Consider the following 19,117-nt stretch of genomic DNA (forward strand, 5'->3'; position numbering starts at 1 on the left):
TTTCGTCTCTTTCGCCGCCCTCCATAATTCCCTGGTCTCATTTTCTAGGATAGCAGTCGATCTCGTTCCCCGTAGCCCCGCCAAATCGCATTCGCTCTGCTTCTGTCCCTCTCTATTCTTTCATACAATATCCGGCAACATGGTTCGAAAAGATCCCATCTTTGAAGCCCGCACTAACGTGAAAGTGAGTGGACCTTTTCTCGCCGCCTGGCCTCCCTCTGTTATGCCCAGAGTCTGCCTCGATTCGGCACCGATGAATACATACATGCTTTGGCTGACCATCGTCATTCTAGCTACACTCCAACCGACTTAAGAAAGAAGCAGCTCGTGCCGAATCCACCTTCAAGTCCGAAAAAGCCAAGGCCGATAAGGCCATGAAGAATCGCGAATTTCAGATCGCTCGCATCCACGCCTCTTCAGCCGTACGTGAAAAGCGAAGACAAGTGACGCTCAAGGCGGAAGCGGCTCGTGCAGATGTCATAATCAACGAATTGAAGGCCGCGCAGAGCACTCGGGACACATCACGTACTCTTGCTATGGCATCGCGAGGCCTAGATGCGGCATCCAAGAGCGTCAACCTGGAGAACTTGGTATCCCATGCCAATAACTTCCTGGCTCGCTCGGAGGACTTCAAAATCGCCAGTGGCGCGATCGAAGACGTTGCGCAGGGGATTTCCATGCAAGAATACGGGGCAGAAGGGGAGGCGGATGTGGACCGCCTCATGGAACAACTTGCCGATGATGCGGGTGTGGATATGCGCATGGCCCTGGAGGCCGACACAGCACCCAAGGAGGATGTTAAGGATCAGAAACAGGCCGATAGCGAACTTGAAGATGGTCTAGGAGCACGGCTCCGGGCTCTACGGGCTGCTAACTGAGCCTCTTATATCTCGTCCAGCTCTCCTCGCCCTTCATGTCCTTCTTATTTATACTCTTTGCTCGTCTCCCCGATACTTTTTCGACATGAAGAAACTGGGTGGCTGGGAATAATTGTGACGTTGTGTTATTCCGTCTCACTTGCATGGCCACAATAAGGACCCATGGACATTTACGAAGTTATGCCCTCGATGCTTACTATCCGCGACATCATCTTAGCTTCCCAAGTTCATTACATCCAGAGCGATATGTGCGCTCGGAAGTGGTAGTGGCGTTTGAAGGAAATTTGTATTTATTTGTCTATTTTGGTAGAGTTCTTTCTGTCTCTCTTTCTTCCCGGCGCATTTTTGAGTAGAACAATAAACCAGAATGAAGCAAGATTCAGAATCTCAATCAAACAAGTACGAGAAGTCGACGCGATCCCCCACTCCCGGCCATGGGATGAGTTCGGGGCCAAGTTATGGTCGCCTGTCGCCGGTCAAACGTATTCTTCGGGGCGTCCACCGCCGAGACGGTTCCCGCGGCAAATCACTTCTCCATGATATGTCAATTTACGGTGCATATCTCGAGGTTTATTCTTATTACCCACACTTCCTTCATCCGTAAACCCGCATGACAAGTCGTGATCCTGATTACTGAGCGGGGACTATCTTATACGAATATATCCTATGGAGATCGTTAGAGACTCGTGAGGAACCGATGCATGTTTCCTGCCGAAGAGGAGATGGATGGTCCACCGGCAGCATCTAATCTCGACAAGACACCCCACGCTAGGCGAGCTGCATGTCTGAACTGTAGAAGGAGCAAGATCCGATGCAACCGAAGTCAAGGGGACGATGCATGCTGTGACAAATGCAGGCAGGCCAAGCTAGAATGCATTGTGCCCAGCCACCATGTCGGCAGGCAGAAAGGTGTCAAAAAGTAAGGGCCGATGAATCTCTTCTATCCCTCTGATCGCTACCCGGAATGCACTCATTGTGAATATTAACCACCTTGGGCCTCTAGCAAACGAAAGGGCCTTGAAAAGGCGCTGCATCAAATAGAAGAGGCGATCAAGCGACCCAGAACTGATGATGCAGGGTCTAGTGGCTCTCAGAACATCATCTCAAACTTGCAAGACCTGCTCAACAAAATCCAGGGGCAGCGACTACCTAGTGAGACGGACGATCAGTCCGAAGATCTCGATCAATCGCGGGCTATCCAATCTCCCCATGAGACCAATGCCGACGACAGCTTATCCTTGGACGATGCGGAAAATCCGCTGCAGTTACTCGCACGCGCATCCGATCTCCAACTATCACCTCCGGAGGCGCGTGGGACGGTTAAGTGGCTGCCGTTGGCTTCATCGGAGCCTACAAGCGCACCACGGGACAGCCTGGATGGCAATTCAACCGCAGCGAGGTCCTTCTTTGTTCCTGCGAAGGCAAGGTTGGATACTGGCCCAGAAATAGATCCCATTGACTTGGGACTTGTGACCTCAAGTGAGGCGGAGACATTGTTTTCATTGTATGTTCGACACAGAGAGAGTTCAAGGTCCTAGACCGGATCCGAGCTGACGTCCTCCAGTTTCTATCAGAACCTGGCACATACTCGATGGGGCCTTGACCCTCTTCTCCATACGGTGCCATTTGTGCGCGCCCAATCTGCTTTCCTATTTACTTCGATAATGGCAGCCGCTGCCCTGTTTCTACCTTCTGCTGCTGCGTTGTCCAAGAGGCTATCTAGGCACTGCAAATCATTAGCCCAAAGTGTTATTACTGAACGCCTTAGATCGGTAGAAATTGTTCTCGCGTTCATGGTGAATGTTCCGTGGATGGCACCCGGAAGTTGCCTAGGCGATGACGATACCTGCCACTACATAGGAATGGCTCTTACTGTTGCCCTAGACCTGTCTTTGAACAAGATCGTGCTTCCGTCAACCAGTTTTGAAAGCGGTCTTCTCAGGAGACTGGCCAAGGCAGACAGTATTGATGCTAGAAGAGCATTGAACGTTGATGGGTTTGAAGACGTGGAGCCAGCATCTGAGTGGGGCCAGAGGCTTCTGAGACGAAGAGAAAGAACCTGGATTGCCCTTTTTGTGCTTGAAAGAGGGTATGGTGGCCAAATCTTGGAATATCGGAATATCGGAAAGGATTGCATGCTGACCATTCCGAATGTAGTGTTTGTTTAGCCCACGGGAGAAGTTATACTGTTCCGCCAACTTCTCTAATTAAGAACTGCGATGTATGGCATGTTTCCAACTTTGCTGACTCTCGTGATGGGCCATTGAATTCAATGGCAGTTCTCCGTCGAAATCTGGTACGTTGATGTGGTTTCTTATAGTACTGTTCCAATACTGCTAGCACATCTTTAGCTAACCCACCAAGGATGAATTATTCCACAGAGTCAAGTCTATCTGCGATGGTCACCAGATTGCTGACACTGGATCCGAAGCTGCCCAATCGTAGGTTGTCCTGGACAGTGTGGTCCTGCGAATATCATAGGCTTATATCTGGTTTTTAGGATCCAATCGATCATAGAAAGTTTCTATAACAAGTGGTATGAAACATGGGCACCAGCGATTGGAGAAGGCCAATGTAAGTTCCGCTTTCCTTTATCGTGGTACTAGAAATATATAGATCACTACGGGTTTAAAGTGTACTAAACACTGAGACAGCGCACTCTCTTCCACCATACGTCGAAATCTTGGTGACCCATACCCAGCTATCTACATACGGAGGGGTGATCAACCATCCAACGGCGCCGCATGAGGTCAAGCGATTCTTCCGTGCCGCTTGCCTCTCATCGGCATTGAATGTTTTGAGAGCGGCCATACAGGGCGAATCGCGCCTAAAGTCCATGCCAAACAACACCGTGATCATGATATCCTATGCCGCATGCTCCGCGCTCAGCCTTAGCGAGATGCCGGCAGACAGCAGATCTAGTCTGGCCCCAAGTGTGCGAAATCTGATTGAAGAGGCCGCTGGCGTCCTGGAACGGATTGGGGCAACACCAGACCACCGGAGTGGCGCGTCTTCTCTATACGGACGCTTCTTACGGGAGCTCGTTCGGCGGTCGCCAGGCAATCCCAGCACTGCGGTTCAAACCGACTCGCACGTTGTTATCTCCACCGAGAGCCTTCCGCCTCCGTCGACATTGAATGGATATGGCCCCATGGCTTCCTCGACGCAGCCACCGTTTGAACCGCCGTTGTTCTGGTCAGAGCCACTGCAGTTCTCTGCGATGTCAGATGACCAGATCATTGACGCCGTGAACAGGGCGGGAACAGCATTTGGAATGAGCGTTCCCGACGTGCCCCTAGACGACATGATGAATTGGGAATGGCTCGACCTTGGCAATACTACGGATTTTAGCTTCTGAGGCGTGGCCAGCCTCGTTCTGTGCGTACTGTGCTCAGCAAATGGACCTAGTAGTATAGAGTTAGTCTCATAATCGGAAGCCACGGGGTTCCCCACCGGTCGGCGTCCAGAAGTAGGACCGACGGCCCGAGGGACTGTCGTCATCTCGCGATCGCAGAATAACTTAACTAGCCGAAGCAAGACAAATAGGAAAATCACGTAGTGGATTTTACTCATTCGATCTTTCTTCTTCTTTTGGTACTCATTGTCGTGCGAAGGAACATCTTCCTGCATTATCTTCTCCCTCCCCTTGCTGTGTGCCCTCTTGACCAGATTCAACCCGTCTTATCTTAACACGGCAGCGATGGCGACACTCCGGGTTTCGGCGTCGGCATTGTCGCGAAGAGCCCTCGCGGTGGCTCGCCCACAGATTCAAGTGGCTAAATATCACAGGCCCAGTACGCGGCTGTTACTGAAAGCGAAAGCGACTGGGTATCCTAGATACTCGACCGCCGTGTACCAACCTACGCGTGCGCCCAAAGTCGATCGCAGTGCCTCGAAACTATTCAAAAATGCCGACGAAGCCGTCGCCGATATCCAGAGCGGATCAACGATCCTGAGTTCCGGGTTTGGTCTCTGTGGTGTTGCAGGTAACCAGAGCCCATGCCCCCTTAATGCAATGTAGTCGGGCCAGGACATCTAACGCTCGCCTTTACTAGAAACGCTGATCTCGGCCATGCATCGCCGTGGAGCCGAGAATCTTCATTCCTTGACTGCGGTGTCCAACAATGCCGGTGCCCCCGGGAAAGGTGGACTTTCTACCCTGACACAAGCGGGCCAAGTCAATCAATTGATTCTGTCCTACCTTGGAAACAATAAAGCGCTTGAGAAGAAGTATTTAACGGGCAATATCGCCATTGAACTGTGCCCTCAGGGCACCCTGGCGGAAAGACTGCGGGCAGCAGGAGCCGGCATTCCTGCTTTCTTCACTCCTACGGGCGCGCGTAAGTCATTGTCCCCTTCTACTTATCCCTAGACAAAAAGAAAGAGAAGGAAAGACGGTAATCCATCGGCGTAGACGCTAACCCTAAAATCCGCATTGTCAAACGCGGTAGACACATTTCTTCAAGATGGTCAAATTCCTGTCCGGCTAGATGAGTCCGGCAAGGTGATCGAAAACGGCAATCCCCGCGAAACTCGCGTGTTCAATGGCAAGACATATTTGATGGAGAAAGCACTGCCCGGCGACGTGGCCATCATTCGGGCATGGAAGGCCGACGAGGCAGGCAACTGTGTATTCCGGTATGCGCAAGAAAACCCGGACGTTGTCCTCAGACTGCTAACCGTTGCGTGAACCTAGCTACACTACCAAGGCATTTGGCCCAATCATGGCAAAAGCAGCAACTTTGACCATAGTGGAGGCCGAGAACATTGTCCCGCTCGGCTCTATAGATCCTAATGACGTCGACTTGCCGGGAATCTTCGTGGACAGAATTGTGCCCGCTACTGACGACAAACACATTGAAATCAAGAAGTTGCGATCGGCGGACGACGAGAGTATCACCAAGACGGCGAAGGATGCCGCGACGGCCCAGAGAAACCTCATTGCTAGGAGAGCTGCAAAGGAGCTCAAGCAGGGCTACTACGTGAACCTGGGCGTCGGTAAGTGTTCCCGAACAATTACAAGGCAAACGCTGACACGAAAGTAGGAATTCCCACGCTGGCCCCATCCTTCCTACCCGAAGGCCGCAAGGTCTGGATTCAATCGGAGAACGGTATTCTAGGCATGGTAAGTAATGCGCTGGCTGGGAGTTATGAAGTTGGACACAGTCTGGATGGCTAACGGGAACCCAAGGGACCCTACCCGACGGAGGACGAAGTCGATGCGTGAGCTTTTGTCCCTTGCAGTAGTGTTATCAGACACTTTTTCTCGGTTGTCATAAAGACTAATTTGTTTTCCTTCTCCGTTCAGGGATATTATCAATGCCGGTAAAGAGACCGTTACCCTTGTTCCGGGCGCCGCAACATTCGATAGCACTGAGTCATTCGGCATGATTCGCGGCGGACACGTAGACGTGTCTATTCTTGGGGTTGGTCAGCCCTATTTGCTGGATCTAGGGGATTTGCTAACCAGTCACAGGCGTTGCAAGTCAGTGCCACCGGAGACCTGGCCAACTACATGATTCCCGGAAAGGTTTTCAAGGGAATGGGAGGAGCCATGGATCTGATCTCGAATCCCGACAAGACCAAGATCGTGGTGGCCACCAGCCATACCGCTAAGGACGGTTCCTCTAAGATTGTGTCCGAGTGTGGCTTGCCTTTGACGGGCGCCAAATGCGTGAGCACGATCATCACAGATTTGGTGAGTTCATATGGCTCCGAGTACAACCAGCTCGGATCCGGGATCTGACGTTTCTAACAAAATAAACAGTGTGTATTCCAGGTGGACCGGACCAAGGGCGAACTGCTATTGACCGAGCTCGCCCCCGGGGTGAAGGTTGAAGAAGTCCGGAGCAAGACCGAAGCCCCATTCACCGTTGCCGAGAACCTCGAGCTCATGGAGTAGAGGAGATGTGTTTGCCATGATAAATGTAATTATAGAATAAGTGTTTTTCTGAACAAGATAGTCATCGCATATAGGTGGAATAGACGAGGGGAGGATCTTCCTCCGAACAAGATACCAATACCGCGGATCACTATACAGAAATAAGTATATATGTATATTGAGATATACATACATCTCCCAAATATAGAAGACCAAGCGCGGGGTCGTCTCTAGTGGTTGACGGTAGCAGCGCGAGTAAGAAGAGAGGAAAGATAAGCACGGCTGGCGGACCTTCTGCCGGGAGGAACCAAGCGGAGACGCGGCGCCGACTAGATGGGCACTAGAGGCGCAAGCGACCAGTGACGCATGGCCGCCAAGCTTTAGGCCCAAGCCTTGGAATCCGGGGCTGGTCGAGTCTTGGTCCGGGGTAGGGAAAATCCAACATTTGCCGTGGGAACTCAACCATTTTCCTCTCCCCCTGGTTGGAGTCAGCAATTCCTTCCCCCCCCTTCTCTTTCCCCCGCCTATTGGTTGATGACAAAATTCGAAGGATTCGTTCGGTCGGAGGTAGAAATGGGGTCCGACGCGATCTGAGCTGTTTGCTCCTCAACAGCTTTATCTTCCATGATCGATCGCTGGCTGTACATGTCACATCTTCTCTCCCCCTTTCCCCCTGAATCCGGCAGAACAAGAGGCCGCGACCTGTGTCTTCCTTTCTTTGGTCTCTCACCGTTACACAGCCATGGATTCGACTAATACCCCTAGCGAGAAGATCGAGTATGCCCGACAAGACGGCCCCGAGAGCTTGTCCAGTGGGTATGCTTCCGACCAGCAACTGGTTCGGAGTCTGCTGTTCAAATTAGATACGAGGTAGGTGCTCGCTCACCTGCACACAAACGCAACCAATGCACCAGCGGTGGACAGATTGCTGACTCCGGATATTTTTCGTCAAGACTCCTCCCCATTTTAGCCATACTTTTCCTGTGCTCCTTTCTTGACAGAACAAACGTCGGTAATGCCAAGGTGCTGGGGTTTGAGGAGGATCTCAACATCACCAACCATCAGTATGATATCGGCTTGACGGTATACTATCTCACCTACGTCTGCAGGTAGGTCCGGATAGTTTCCCTCTCCCCCTCAATTTTTGTTTCTTTCTTTCTTGCTCTTTTTTCTTCTCTTCCCTCCGTACCTTTTTTTTTCTTGCCCCCTGCTTTGTATAATTTGACGCTAACGCTGCCTCCGTTGTTTCTTTCCAGCGAGCTACCAAGTAACCTGTTAATCAAAAAGGCCTCCCCGAAATTATGGCTGCCATTCCTCACTATGGTTTGGGGCATTATCACCATGTGCCTGGGTTTTGTGAGGAATTTCGGAGATTTCGTCGCCGTACGCGCCCTTCTCGGGGCTGCTGAGGGAGGGCTACTACCAGGAATGGTGCGTGATCTAAACAATTCTCCTCTTCGACCGAAAATTGTCTAATGTCGGACAGGTGTTGTATCTATCGTCCTTCTATCGACGGGGCGACTTGGCCTTGCGGATCGGACTGTTTTATACGGCGGCATCGTTGTCGGGAGCGTTTGGAGGTATGTCTTTGCATGGAGAACTCCAAGCCTATTAGAGTCTCTGCTTGTCATAGCACATCTGCAAGGACGTCGTGACTGATGCATAGCAGGACTCTTGGCCCGTGGATTGGCTGCAATCGGCCCGCGGGGCGGTCTGGAGGGATGGCGTTGGATCATGATCATCGAAGGGCTGCTGGTCAGTTTACCTGGACAAAATCTTTCACTTCTCTTTCGCAGTTACTGATTGAACCGTCAGACGTTCGTATGTGGTGGTCTGAGTTATTTCGGTCTTCCCAACAGCGTGGAAACGGCGTCCTTTCTCACACCCGAGGAGCGGTTGCTTGCTCGCCAGAGACTCAACCTTGACAGTCCGACTGTATCTGATGGGTAAGCATGCTCCATATCCGTTTAGAGTCTCTTATGACCGACAACAGCACAATCTGGCTTCCTTTTGAAATGCTCACTTATGACAACAGAGAGCAAACGGACGGACAAGAAACGATGAGATGGTCGGAAGTGCGCCGAGGCGTTTTTGATTTGCAGATGTGGCTCTCCGCGACTGCCTATTTTGCCATTCTATCGGGCCTGTACTCCTTCGGATTATTTGTAAGTATCTCCGGCCAAGTCAATGAGGGTTTGCTGGGACTGATGAGGACGTGGCCTGGCTAGTTGCCGACCATCATTGATGAAAGTGGTTTTGCGACAGATGCGAACCAAGTGCAACTTTGGACTGTCATTCCGTACGCTGTGGCAGCTATTTTGACCGGTACGTTCATTGCCTCGCGTGCCTTCCCTAGACCTTGGATGGCTCAGCTCACAATGTTGCGCGACCCTAGTGGCCGTGTCTTTCCTGTCGGATCGTTTGAAACTTCGAGGAGTCCTCATGCTGTTTACCCTGCCGATTGCGATTGCCGGATACGGCGCAATTGCCAACATTGAGTCCCCCAAGGCCAAGTACGGAATGACATTCCTCATGGCCACGGGCATGTATGCCAGTGTTCCCTGCATCTTGGTGTGGAACTCGAACAATTCGGCCGGGCACTACAAGCGAGCGACCACGTCGGCGATGCAACTGGCTATTGCAAACTGCGGTGGATTCGTTGCCAGTAAGCACCATTTCCTCGACGGGCTCCTGCAGTCTCAAGTGTCTAGAAGGCGATCAACTGACCCATATGACTCCAGCGTTCATCTATCCCAACAAGGATAAGCCCCAGTTCCACCGGGGCCACTCGGTGGTCTTTGGGCTTCTCATTTTCGCCTGGTTTATGTGGGTTCCACGCTGCCCCTGACGAGGCGAGATGCACTTACTAACCCCGCCTCCGTATAGGATTCTGTTGAACGTGCTATACTGTGCCAAACTCAACCTTGATAAGCGACAAGGCAAGTATGCAAAGTACGAGGGGTACAACGACGACCGAGACCCCGAGTTCAAATTTGTGCTGTAGTTCGTCGTAGTTGTCATGGCAAGAAATGTGGAGTTGGCTCGGGAAGGATTGACAACCATGCAGCGGTGGGTTTGCACTCTGGATTCTGTATGTACGGTGTATATATGCATAGCTGCACACCTACTTATCCATACCTATAGTATAGCGAAATCCACAAGATCGCAAGAGAGTCAAGCGAGAAATTCCCCACGATTTGCCGAGGAAGGTTGATCTGTCGGCAAGGACAATTTCCGCCAAGTAGAAATCGCACCAATGGAGAGATATCGCCTGGTGGATCTCCTCATCGCATTGCGTCTTGTTTGTCGAGAGATAAGGTATCTACTCTCTCCTCTTCCCAGCGCTACCCCCGCCGGAAGTCTTCGAAAAGATGGGGGTATATACCCCCTCTCCCCCGCATCCTAACTGCCCCTCTCTTCAGTGTTGTGCTCCATCCCATCGCTCCCCTCCCCCAGATAGTTCTCGACGATGTTGAGCCTGATGAAACGAGCTGGTCTAACTGCGACAGTGTGTGTCTCCCTGGTCGCCGGCAGCCCATGTCTTCCCTCATGGTCGGCGAACACATGTGGACTCTTTTCCGAGTCCATGGATTATCTGGACCGCATATATGATCCGAGTGCCGGGTATGTCTTCGCGCCCAGTGCAGCGACGGCTTTGCGACGTGATACTCGCGCGTCGGCGTGGTATGTAGTTGGTCTGCTGGCTCGCAATCAGGGTGACGATGTCTCCCAGGCCATGACGATCATTGAGAATATCATATCTGCCCAGCTCAAGGATCCCGAGGATCAATGGTTTGTACTAACCTGAAGTCCCCCGTGATGCTGCGGATTGCCAATGATAACCAGGTACGGCGACTATGAGAAATACCCAGAAGAACCGACAGTAGGCAGCGCGGCGTATCCTCCACTAATCTACGACACCTGGGATCCGAACTGGCGAGAGTTCATCGGAACGGCATTCATCATAGCCTTGGAGGAATTTCCTCATTTGATCGATAGTGACATGACTCGTCTTATGCACGCGTCTCTTTACAACAACACGATTGGGGATAGCTACCGGGTCGGAGGCGTCGATGACGATAACCTCTACCCGTCGTATACCAATCCGGTGAGGAAGCCCTCGAGGGGGTCGCGACCCATCTGTTCGCTAATCGCTGCTGCATTTTAGTCACTAATGCGAGCCTTGATCAGTGGCTGGACGGGCCAAAAACTAGGCGACGCCAACATGACCCAAGCGGGCGAGGCCTACGCGAACGAAATCATCTCTCTCTTTGACCGAGCCGACACGTTGTCTGAATTCAACAGCGCCACATACACCGGCGTGTCCCTGATTGCACTCACAACATGGGCCAAGTATGCCGCCGAAGACTCGGTGATGAAGCAAAAAGGCAAAGAGATGCTCCAAGCCACCTGGACCACGATCGGACAATTGTATCATGCGCAGTTGAAGAACCTCGCCGGGCCGTGGGACCGCTCGTACGGATTCGACATGCAGAAATATTTCGGCCTCATGTCTGCCCATATCTGGGCGTTGGGGGGCAAGGAGGAATCTCCGGTGATCGACAAGGTAGAACCCCCTCCCAGCTCTCACCTCCGATCAGACCGCGTCTTGTCGATGTCTGGAACGTAGGCATATGAAACGATGACATGCTAATCCACCTGTCGACCAGGTTTATATGATGTCTCACAACGCGGACTTTGCCACCTCCCCGCTCGTGGCCGTCTTGTCTAATTTCCACAATTCCCTGGTCCCTCCCTCAGTCATCGATGCCCTAAGGGTCTTTCCGGGTGAACACTCGGTGAGCACGTCCGCCTACTCCATACCCTACGACTCCTTCCCTCGGCGTGTCAATGCGTGGCTAGGAGAGAAGATCAGTATCGGTTGCGAGAGCTTCAACGAGACCGTTATCGGCGGGCCGGCGGAGAACCCATCTACATTCAATCCGGCGGTCATTCAGTGGGACACCGGTGCTGGAATCGGCTGGATAGTGGTAAGTCACGCACACCAAAAACAGAGAGAAAAGCTCGGAGAATCGAGAAAGCAATCGGCCAAACTCGCTGACATTCTTCCACTTGCTTAGCTGTATGCAACCGAACAAGCGGTTGACGCTGTCGCTGGTCCGGGGTATCTGAACCTCACGTATCCCTATGGAACGGATTCCTCCCAGTTCCAGTTCCTGGTATCTCCCTTCTCTCGGAAGAAAGACGTGACTGGCTGGGGAGATCTCGCAGGGCTGAAAGTCACTGTGTCCGGAACTGTGGTGTCGGAACCACAAGTGTCATATAGTGCAAGTGATGCTACCATCAAGTATGTGACCCTGCACATATGTGTGTTTTGATGTTGTTGTCGTGAGCTAATAAGAACAACCAGTGATTTCTTCTACTGGAACTTGACCAATACGATGCCTCGGGGTAGCACCGCAGCGCCGAACATAATGTTAGAGGTGGAAGTCGTATGACAGGTAGGTTTGTTGGTCTATTGGAAATGGGGTAGCTAGGGAGACCCGAAGCATAGCCGTGAGCACCCATGCTGGAATTGTACATCCTAGTCACTACTTATATACAGCTATATATATACTAAAACACAATCTATGAATGGCTTACCCTTTCAGCTCTCTGTGCTCTAAATCCACCACCAACAATCACACGGTCACGCACTCAACACATCTAACATACACATACATCTCCATTGATCCAAGCGAGCATTCTCCACTCACCTCTCCAGCACCTCTACCTAAACTCACGCAGGGGAGGACACTGCTGTCCTTTGCACATTTTCCCGACCCGCAAAGCTCAGCAACATGCCCAGATCGTAGACGCATTTCAACACACCAGCAATGGTAAACGAGACGCCAAATAGGCCATGATTAGCCAAGATTCCCGTAATCAATGGGCCCAGGCTCTGACAGCACGTCTTGACCACGTTAATAGATCCCATGATGGCGGTGCGTTTGTCGGCCGGGAGCGCCTTGGCAAGGAAGGCCGAGCGTGGGGCGACATCCATATTCTGAGAGCAGGCGCGGAGAATCAAGAAGGTAAGGGCGAGAGGAAGAATGTTGGGGACCGGGATAAGAGCTAGACAGATGGCAGACGGGAGATGGGTAAAGACCATAGTCTGTTGGTTGTATTTATTAGTGTTCATTCTAAGCCAGGCGAGGAGTGATCGCATGCAAAATAGAACAGCGCCCGATCTTACCTTGACATTGCCGATGCGCTTGGCGATCGACGAGGCGACTAGCATGGACGCGGCGGCGATGATGCTGGTGGTGAAGAAGACGGAACCGAGTGTCCCCTCAGGAAGGGAAAACTTGCGTTTGAAGAAATAGGTCATCCAGGACCTAAAGCCAATTAGCTTCGCGCGGATCAATTTGGTCACGTAGCACATGTATGGACGTGGAACGTAATTGGGGGGGGAAATAAAACATACAACGACGCCAGGCCCGAGGCGAAAGAGTCTAGACCGAACAAGATGAAGAGTCGCACGACCAGCGACAGAAGCTCTCTGTCTCCGAGGAACGAGAAGAGGGATTTCTTTGGGGGCGCCTTAGGAGGGGGGGTCGCCGTCCTGTCGCCCAGCAGAGGCTGCGTTTCTCCGCCTCCCTGGGTCGGAGAGGATTGTGCTGGTTTCTTCTTATTCTCGACTTCGACCTTTTTGCTTAACGCGACGGCTAGCAAGAACTTGATCGCACCAATAGACGCATAGGCAAAGAAAATCATTCGACAGGTGACAACAAACTCCCAGCCTCGAATGACTTGCAGCATGTTGATGGACCATCCACAGGCCATCATACCGAGAGCCGTGCCGGCCGTGCCGATGAGTGAATACCAGGCGAAGATGTCACCTAGCAGTTCATGAGGAGTGAGGTGAGCTAGGGTGGATTCCTCCACTGCCCGGAAGGGACCAATTTCATTTCCGCTGCGGAATTATTAGTGCTGAGAATACACACGGCCACATAGTAGTGTTGCGATGCATGTCGAAAGACCGCGAGATCTTACCTTGGACTAATGACCCCGAATACCGCCGCAGCCAGGAGGATCCAGAAATCCTCAAATAGAGCAAAGATTACTCCGCTGCCCACCATGAGGGCCGAGCCCAGCATCAGAACAGATTTCCGACCCATTGCATCAGCAAAAAGAGTGAGGAAGAAGCTGATGCCCACGTCTCCGACCAGAGTCAGGGTCATGAACAGACCGATGCGGGCATCCGAGATACCTAGGGCCGAAAGATAGGAGGCCAGGACGAGCGTAGAGCCGCCATATGCAAACAGGCGCACGAATCGCTGGGCACAGAGCAGTTTCACGTCGCACGATGATTGCCATACCGACAACAGGCCCAACTCCTCTAGGAATTTCCTGGGCAGCCATGTTCTTGGCGAACTGGAGGCGGAAGACATGCCGATGATGACTCCCTCGGGAAGTGAATTGGTGGGGAGGATGAACGGTGTAGGTAGGATAAGAGCAGTCAAATACCAGGGAGGGGGGAAAAAAGGGGGGGGTGAAATAATGAGAAGAGAAGAAGAAGAAGAAGAAGAGGGAAAAGAGAAAGAAAAGAAAAAGAATTAGAAGAGGGAAAAGAGAAAGAAAAGAAAAGAAAGAAGGGAGTGGAGGAGAGTGAAAAGAGAAGCAGTCGGGGATGCATTTTATCTCCGAGATCTGCGGGTCCTTCTCGGTAGGGCTGAACTGCCCTTCCGAGTATGAACTGAGTAACTACATACGACCGAAGGGATTACGCACGGGCGCTGTCATTCCACGAGTCCAGAGGACTCGGGGATTCGGGAACTTTCTCCGCTGTGAGAAGCGAGAAGAGAGGAAGTCTGGCGCATCCATGGATCTCGGGCGGACCTACCGAATATTGCCTCCAGCCCCGACGGACCCTGGAGAGAGTATACTCCGGAGTTACTTGCTGATGGTATGACGAGAGAGAGAGGGAGAAAGAGAGAGAGGGAGAGAGATGTAGATATCGAAATTGTATATGTTGGTTTCTTTGTCTTCCCCCGGTCGAGTCACGGGGCTTGTGTCACCCTAACCACCCCCTTTTCCTGTTCCTTTTCCTTTTCCTCACCAGCTTGACTTCATCATGATCGGCTTGCTCTACCCTTCCCACGGTTGGCGATGACTGTGACCGCTCAGGTAGGTTCGTGACTCACATAAGTGCTAGGCAGTAGGCCTTCGCATCTTCCTCTCCCTTCCCTATCTACAACTCCCTGACTATCGAACCCATGCCTTGAGAATAAATCCCTGAAAGCACCAGCAAGCCAGAACTAAAAGCATTACCTCCCATTTATAGCCTTCCTAACAAAGGCTCATCATCTTCTATCACTTCCTTTTCCTCGTTCTTCTAGAATCTTGACTAGATCTTATACTAAATTCAAGATGGGAGCTCTTTCGCTCGTCGTGTTGGCATGCGCCTTGAGCCATGCTTCTGCTGCCGTAATACCTCGCGGCAGCCCAAAAGGAACCCCCAAGGCCAGCGACTTCGCGGCCGACTCTTCTATCCCAATCCCGAAGATTCAGTCGGCGGCTGCCAACACGAACGTCCAAGCTGCAATTTATCCCCTGAGCCAAGATAATCAGGGGACCAAATCGGCCATCTACAAAGACTGGTCAGGCTTCAAAAAGTTAAGTACTAATCAGCAATCTACTATAAGCTCTTTCTTGTACTAATCGTCTCAAATAGGGTGCAGCCTATATGTGGATCGCAGACATGGATGTCGACTGCGATGGAATGGACTACCGCTGCAAGGGTAACCCCGACGGCCTATCGACAACTAACTGGGGCGCCTTATCGGCCTACAATGTCCCCTTTATTGTTATCCCGGACGATTTCATGGTGGCTAACAAGGACCACCTTCCCGGCAACAACGTCGCCGCCGTCATCTGTAACGGCAAAATGTACTACGGAATCCTAGGAGATTCCAACGGCGACACCCCCCTCGTCACGGGTGAAGCGTCCTGGTTGATGGCCAGGACCTGTTTCCCAGATGATAATCTGGATGGTAATAAGGGTCACTCAGACCCGGATGTCACATGTAAGTGGCTCTTCCCCTGATATTTAGGGTCATGACTGACCGATATGTCACAGATATCGTCTTTACCGGCAAAGATGCCGTCCTGTCCAGCAGCGCCATGAACGAGAACTACATAACCAACTTTGGTACTCTGAGGTCTATGGGTAATAAGCTGGTGTCCGATCTCGCCTCCAGCCTGGCTCTACATAAGTCAGGGAACTCTACAACTCCCTCGACCACATCGGGCCCTACCACCACCTCGACTTCACATCCTACCTCCACTGATGGTAGTCAGGAGAACTCCTCTTCGTCTCTCTCTCCGCCTTCCCTGACTAGTCTCTTCCCGTCTGCTCTGTTAGCGACGGTTGCCCTGATGGGCTTGCTTCTTTGGTAATTCCGGGGATGGTGAGGACGACTTAACAGGCAGGATGCCTTTTCAGCTTTTTTTTTTTTTTTTTTTTTCGACTTAATTAAGGGAAGCGAAGCTAAGACCTAGACTTCATGTTACTTTTTATGCTTGGGATATCTGACGGGATTGGAATGTACTGGATAGAATGTTGCTTCGGATTTTGGAGACCTTTTTTGTGCTTTGTGAAATTTTATATACATGGTCTAATTCTGTATCTTAGATGGGATTTGCTTGGAGGGTTCAGCATTTGGACGCTGCCCAATACTTTGGAATACAATTTGGCTACAGTCAGCTTCGTTAGCAGCCCCACCAGCTGTGAAGCACGGTCATTTGCTTGATGATCCATATAACAGTAGCTGTAAATTAACCGCAGCGCCTCTTCCTTTCGTCTCCTTATTGCGAGAAGGATAGTAATTAAGTAGGCATGCGTACTATCTTAAAACTATCTTAAATCGGGCGATGGCTAATGTTCTGTCGTTCAAATGGAAAGTAATCGAAATCTATCTAACAATTTTGGACCTTGGTATAAACTAGAAAAAAAAAAAAAAATTATATTATACATAACTCCTAAGGAAAAATCCAAGCCCCCTTAAGCTTATAGCGAAGCCGTAGGCGCCGGCTCCGTCTTAGGCGGCCACTTGACGCGTCTCTCGGCGCGGACATACAGATTGTTCGGCCGAATGAGCTGGAACATGGGATCGTACTCGATGGGCCCATCATTCTCCTTGATGAACTTATACCGGTATACCAGTTTCGGCAAGAAGACCTTGACCTCCTGTAGAGCGAAGTTGAAACCGATGCACATGCGCGGGCCCGTCGCGAACGGGATATACGCGCTCTTATGCCGGTTCTTGACCTCCTCGGTATCCCAGCGGTCCGGGTCAAAGCGGTTGGGGTTGCTCCAGACGTCCGGGTTGTTGTGCAGGTGGTGGAGGGCGCCGATGACGACGGATTCCTCAGGCAGCTTGTAGCCACCCGGAAGGATCATGTCAACGCGGGCGGTACGGCCGGGCTGGTAGGAGGGGTTGTGGCGGCGTTGAGTCTCCTTGATCAGCTTGTCCATGAAGGGAAGACGATCGGTGAGCTCGGCGGTGATCTGCGTGTTCTCGTCGATGTCGTTGTCGATGAATTCCTGGAGCAGGCGCTCCTGGACGCCCGGATAGGTGACGAGGCTGTAGATTAGCCAGGACAGGAGAGAGCTGGTGGTTGTGAAGCCGGCACCTGTGGCGACGAGTAGAGCCTGCATGAGACTCGTCTTAGGGAGTTTTTCGCCCTTGTTGTCCGTTGCACGGACGGCGTAGTCTACAAAGTAATTATTAGCTTTCGTCAGGGTCCAAAGATAGGAGATTTGGGGATCTACCGATCATGTTGCTGGCTTTCAATGCGGCATCCTGTAACGGAAGGTCCTCGACACCACCGCGACTGGCATTCTGAATGGACTCGTCGATGATGACAAAAACGCGGTCTTTGATGGTATGCAGGCGCTTGGGATCCCCAAAGGGCAATTTGGCGTACCAATCGCCGCGAGCGGTCACCTTCTTGTTGAGCGTGAGCGACTCGGCGATGAGGGAGATCAGTTCGTGGGGAGGCGCATCGGGGGTGGTGAAATGTTTGAAGTCAATACCCAGAACCAGTTTCCCGACGGCCTGGGAGCCCAGCTTGAGCATGTACTGGTAGACGTTCCAGGCCTTGCCTTGCTCGTCCAGCTGATCAAAGACCTTGAACGCATCTTCGACAGTCGCCTGCATAGTTGGCGCATAGTGACGTACGGCCTTGGGGCCCAGAGCAGGAGGAAGGAATTTGTGCGCAGCTCTCCATTCCGGGGTGTCCGTGTCCGCCAGGAAGACGCCTGCTTCGGTGTTCTTAATGGAGCGGAGGGGGTGAGCCTCATTAATCTTCTTTGTGAAGAAGTCGGTCTCTGCGAAGATGATGGAAGAGAGTTCTGGATCGTTGGTGTGGTAGATGGTGCGGCCCATATTGGTGGTCTTGAAGATAGGGCCATATTGCTCGAAGAGGCGCTGGTGGTTTCCTAGATGATCGGGGTAGATCTCAAAGAAATTCCCAATGATTGGCAGCCCCGAGGGACCAGGGATCCCCCGCACTGGCTTTCCATCTATCGTGATGCTGATGGGATCTTCGCTAGCAACAAGCTCTCCCACGTCAGATAAGATTGCGTCTTGAGATTGGAAGCCAATGCCTGCATTGTTTCATGACGTTAGACAAAGATGATAACCAGATTTGTAATTGGAAGTCGGATAGTTACCAACCATCAGGTTGAACGATTGCAAAATGCGCAGCAATGAGGTTTCGTAGTTCATCACGACTCAGCGCCGGGTCGAGCTCGATTACCCTTGCGCTCTCGACGGGCTCCCCCAGCAGATAGAAACGTTGGTATGGCATGACGGACAATGAATGGGATTTTATCGCATAGAAGCGACCTCTCTGAGGACACAGGATAGCTCTGCAGATTTATAAGAGCCATCTGTGGCTATTCCAGGGAGACCTTGTGCCATAGTCCACGAATCAGGGCAACCAGCTGGTCTCGTCGCGAACCCACATCGGAGGAATGCCCACATCTTTAGTGAGAAAGGACGATAACCGCCACTCTGTATCACGATAGCTGTTTGTGCTCGTTTCGACCCTGGCGTGCATAAAATGGTTAGAGCGGCATTGTCAGGTCGTCAACCTCGGCTCTTCCAAATCCAGGCTAACAAGTTTTTTTGCTCCATACGCCAAATAAAACCGTAGAAAGAAGAAATAGATCGCCGTCGGAGACCCACCGCTAACGGCCGAAGCCATGTTGGCGAACCAAAGCCAGTGTCTCGGAATCCAAGCACTGTAAAAATTCGAATTTAATCACGGCTGTGCCGTGCCGACCTGTCAGTTCGGGCCGCTTGGACGTTTGAAAGGAGATAAGTCTGTCAAAATCCCGAGGTACAAA

At 51.7% G+C, this 19,117-nt stretch overlaps 8 protein-coding genes across 8 annotated transcripts; 6 read left to right on the forward strand and 2 right to left on the reverse strand.

Annotated features, from left to right (window-relative positions):
• Positions 1–139: 139 nt before the first annotated feature.
• Positions 140–878, forward strand: KD926_001695 (putative SNF7 family protein Fti1/Did2; the record flags this gene model as incomplete). Its single annotated transcript, XM_053105271.1, has 2 exons — positions 140–184; positions 294–878. 2 exons carry the CDS (start codon positions 140–142, stop codon positions 876–878), a joined length of 630 nt encoding a protein of 209 aa, XP_052951539.1.
• Positions 879–1,579: 701 nt separating this feature from the next.
• KD926_001696 (uncharacterized protein) lies at positions 1,580–4,236 on the forward strand (the record flags this gene model as incomplete). The annotated part of the gene is made up of 7 exons (XM_053105272.1): positions 1,580–1,797; positions 1,882–2,382; positions 2,443–2,967; positions 3,036–3,174; positions 3,243–3,319; positions 3,379–3,452; positions 3,533–4,236. 7 exons carry the CDS (start codon positions 1,580–1,582, stop codon positions 4,234–4,236), a joined length of 2,238 nt encoding a protein of 745 aa, XP_052951540.1.
• A 342-nt stretch (positions 4,237–4,578) lies between these two features.
• KD926_001697 (3-oxoacid CoA-transferase) lies at positions 4,579–6,780 on the forward strand (the record flags this gene model as incomplete). The annotated part of the gene is made up of 9 exons (XM_053105273.1): positions 4,579–4,864; positions 4,934–5,218; positions 5,345–5,516; positions 5,575–5,876; positions 5,924–6,003; positions 6,070–6,101; positions 6,187–6,304; positions 6,355–6,576; positions 6,646–6,780. 9 exons carry the CDS (start codon positions 4,579–4,581, stop codon positions 6,778–6,780), a joined length of 1,632 nt encoding a protein of 543 aa, XP_052951541.1.
• Positions 6,781–7,501: 721 nt separating this feature from the next.
• On the forward strand, positions 7,502–9,763 carry KD926_001698 (putative MFS transporter; the record flags this gene model as incomplete). The annotated part of the gene is made up of 11 exons (XM_053105274.1): positions 7,502–7,629; positions 7,761–7,868; positions 8,016–8,190; positions 8,246–8,339; positions 8,429–8,514; positions 8,575–8,705; positions 8,753–8,924; positions 8,988–9,084; positions 9,155–9,424; positions 9,501–9,585; positions 9,646–9,763. 11 exons carry the CDS (start codon positions 7,502–7,504, stop codon positions 9,761–9,763), a joined length of 1,464 nt encoding a protein of 487 aa, XP_052951542.1.
• A 465-nt stretch (positions 9,764–10,228) lies between these two features.
• On the forward strand, positions 10,229–12,218 carry KD926_001699 (uncharacterized protein; the record flags this gene model as incomplete). The annotated part of the gene is made up of 6 exons (XM_053105275.1): positions 10,229–10,551; positions 10,606–10,867; positions 10,928–11,326; positions 11,430–11,750; positions 11,841–12,067; positions 12,131–12,218. The coding sequence occupies 6 exons, from the start codon at positions 10,229–10,231 to the stop codon at positions 12,216–12,218; spliced, it is 1,620 nt and encodes a 539-aa protein (XP_052951543.1).
• A 281-nt stretch (positions 12,219–12,499) lies between these two features.
• Positions 12,500–14,153, reverse strand: KD926_001700 (putative MFS transporter; the record flags this gene model as incomplete). Its single annotated transcript, XM_053105276.1, has 4 exons — positions 12,500–12,874; positions 12,956–13,097; positions 13,187–13,675; positions 13,756–14,153. The coding sequence occupies 4 exons, from the start codon at positions 14,151–14,153 to the stop codon at positions 12,500–12,502; spliced, it is 1,404 nt and encodes a 467-aa protein (XP_052951544.1).
• A 979-nt stretch (positions 14,154–15,132) lies between these two features.
• KD926_001701 (glycoside hydrolase family 75 protein) lies at positions 15,133–16,161 on the forward strand (the record flags this gene model as incomplete). Its single annotated transcript, XM_053105277.1, has 3 exons — positions 15,133–15,382; positions 15,444–15,788; positions 15,842–16,161. 3 exons carry the CDS (start codon positions 15,133–15,135, stop codon positions 16,159–16,161), a joined length of 915 nt encoding a protein of 304 aa, XP_052951545.1.
• A 610-nt stretch (positions 16,162–16,771) lies between these two features.
• KD926_001702 (cytochrome P450) lies at positions 16,772–18,576 on the reverse strand (the record flags this gene model as incomplete). Its single annotated transcript, XM_053105279.1, has 3 exons — positions 16,772–17,478; positions 17,537–18,373; positions 18,444–18,576. 3 exons carry the CDS (start codon positions 18,574–18,576, stop codon positions 16,772–16,774), a joined length of 1,677 nt encoding a protein of 558 aa, XP_052951546.1.
• Between the last annotated feature and the right edge of the window lie 541 nt (positions 18,577–19,117).

This window comes from Aspergillus affinis (genome assembly GCF_023601865.1).
Source record: "Aspergillus affinis strain CMG 70 chromosome Unknown NODE_134_length_96610_cov_85_904478, whole genome shotgun sequence".
NCBI lineage: Eukaryota > Fungi > Ascomycota > Eurotiomycetes > Eurotiales > Aspergillaceae > Aspergillus > Aspergillus affinis.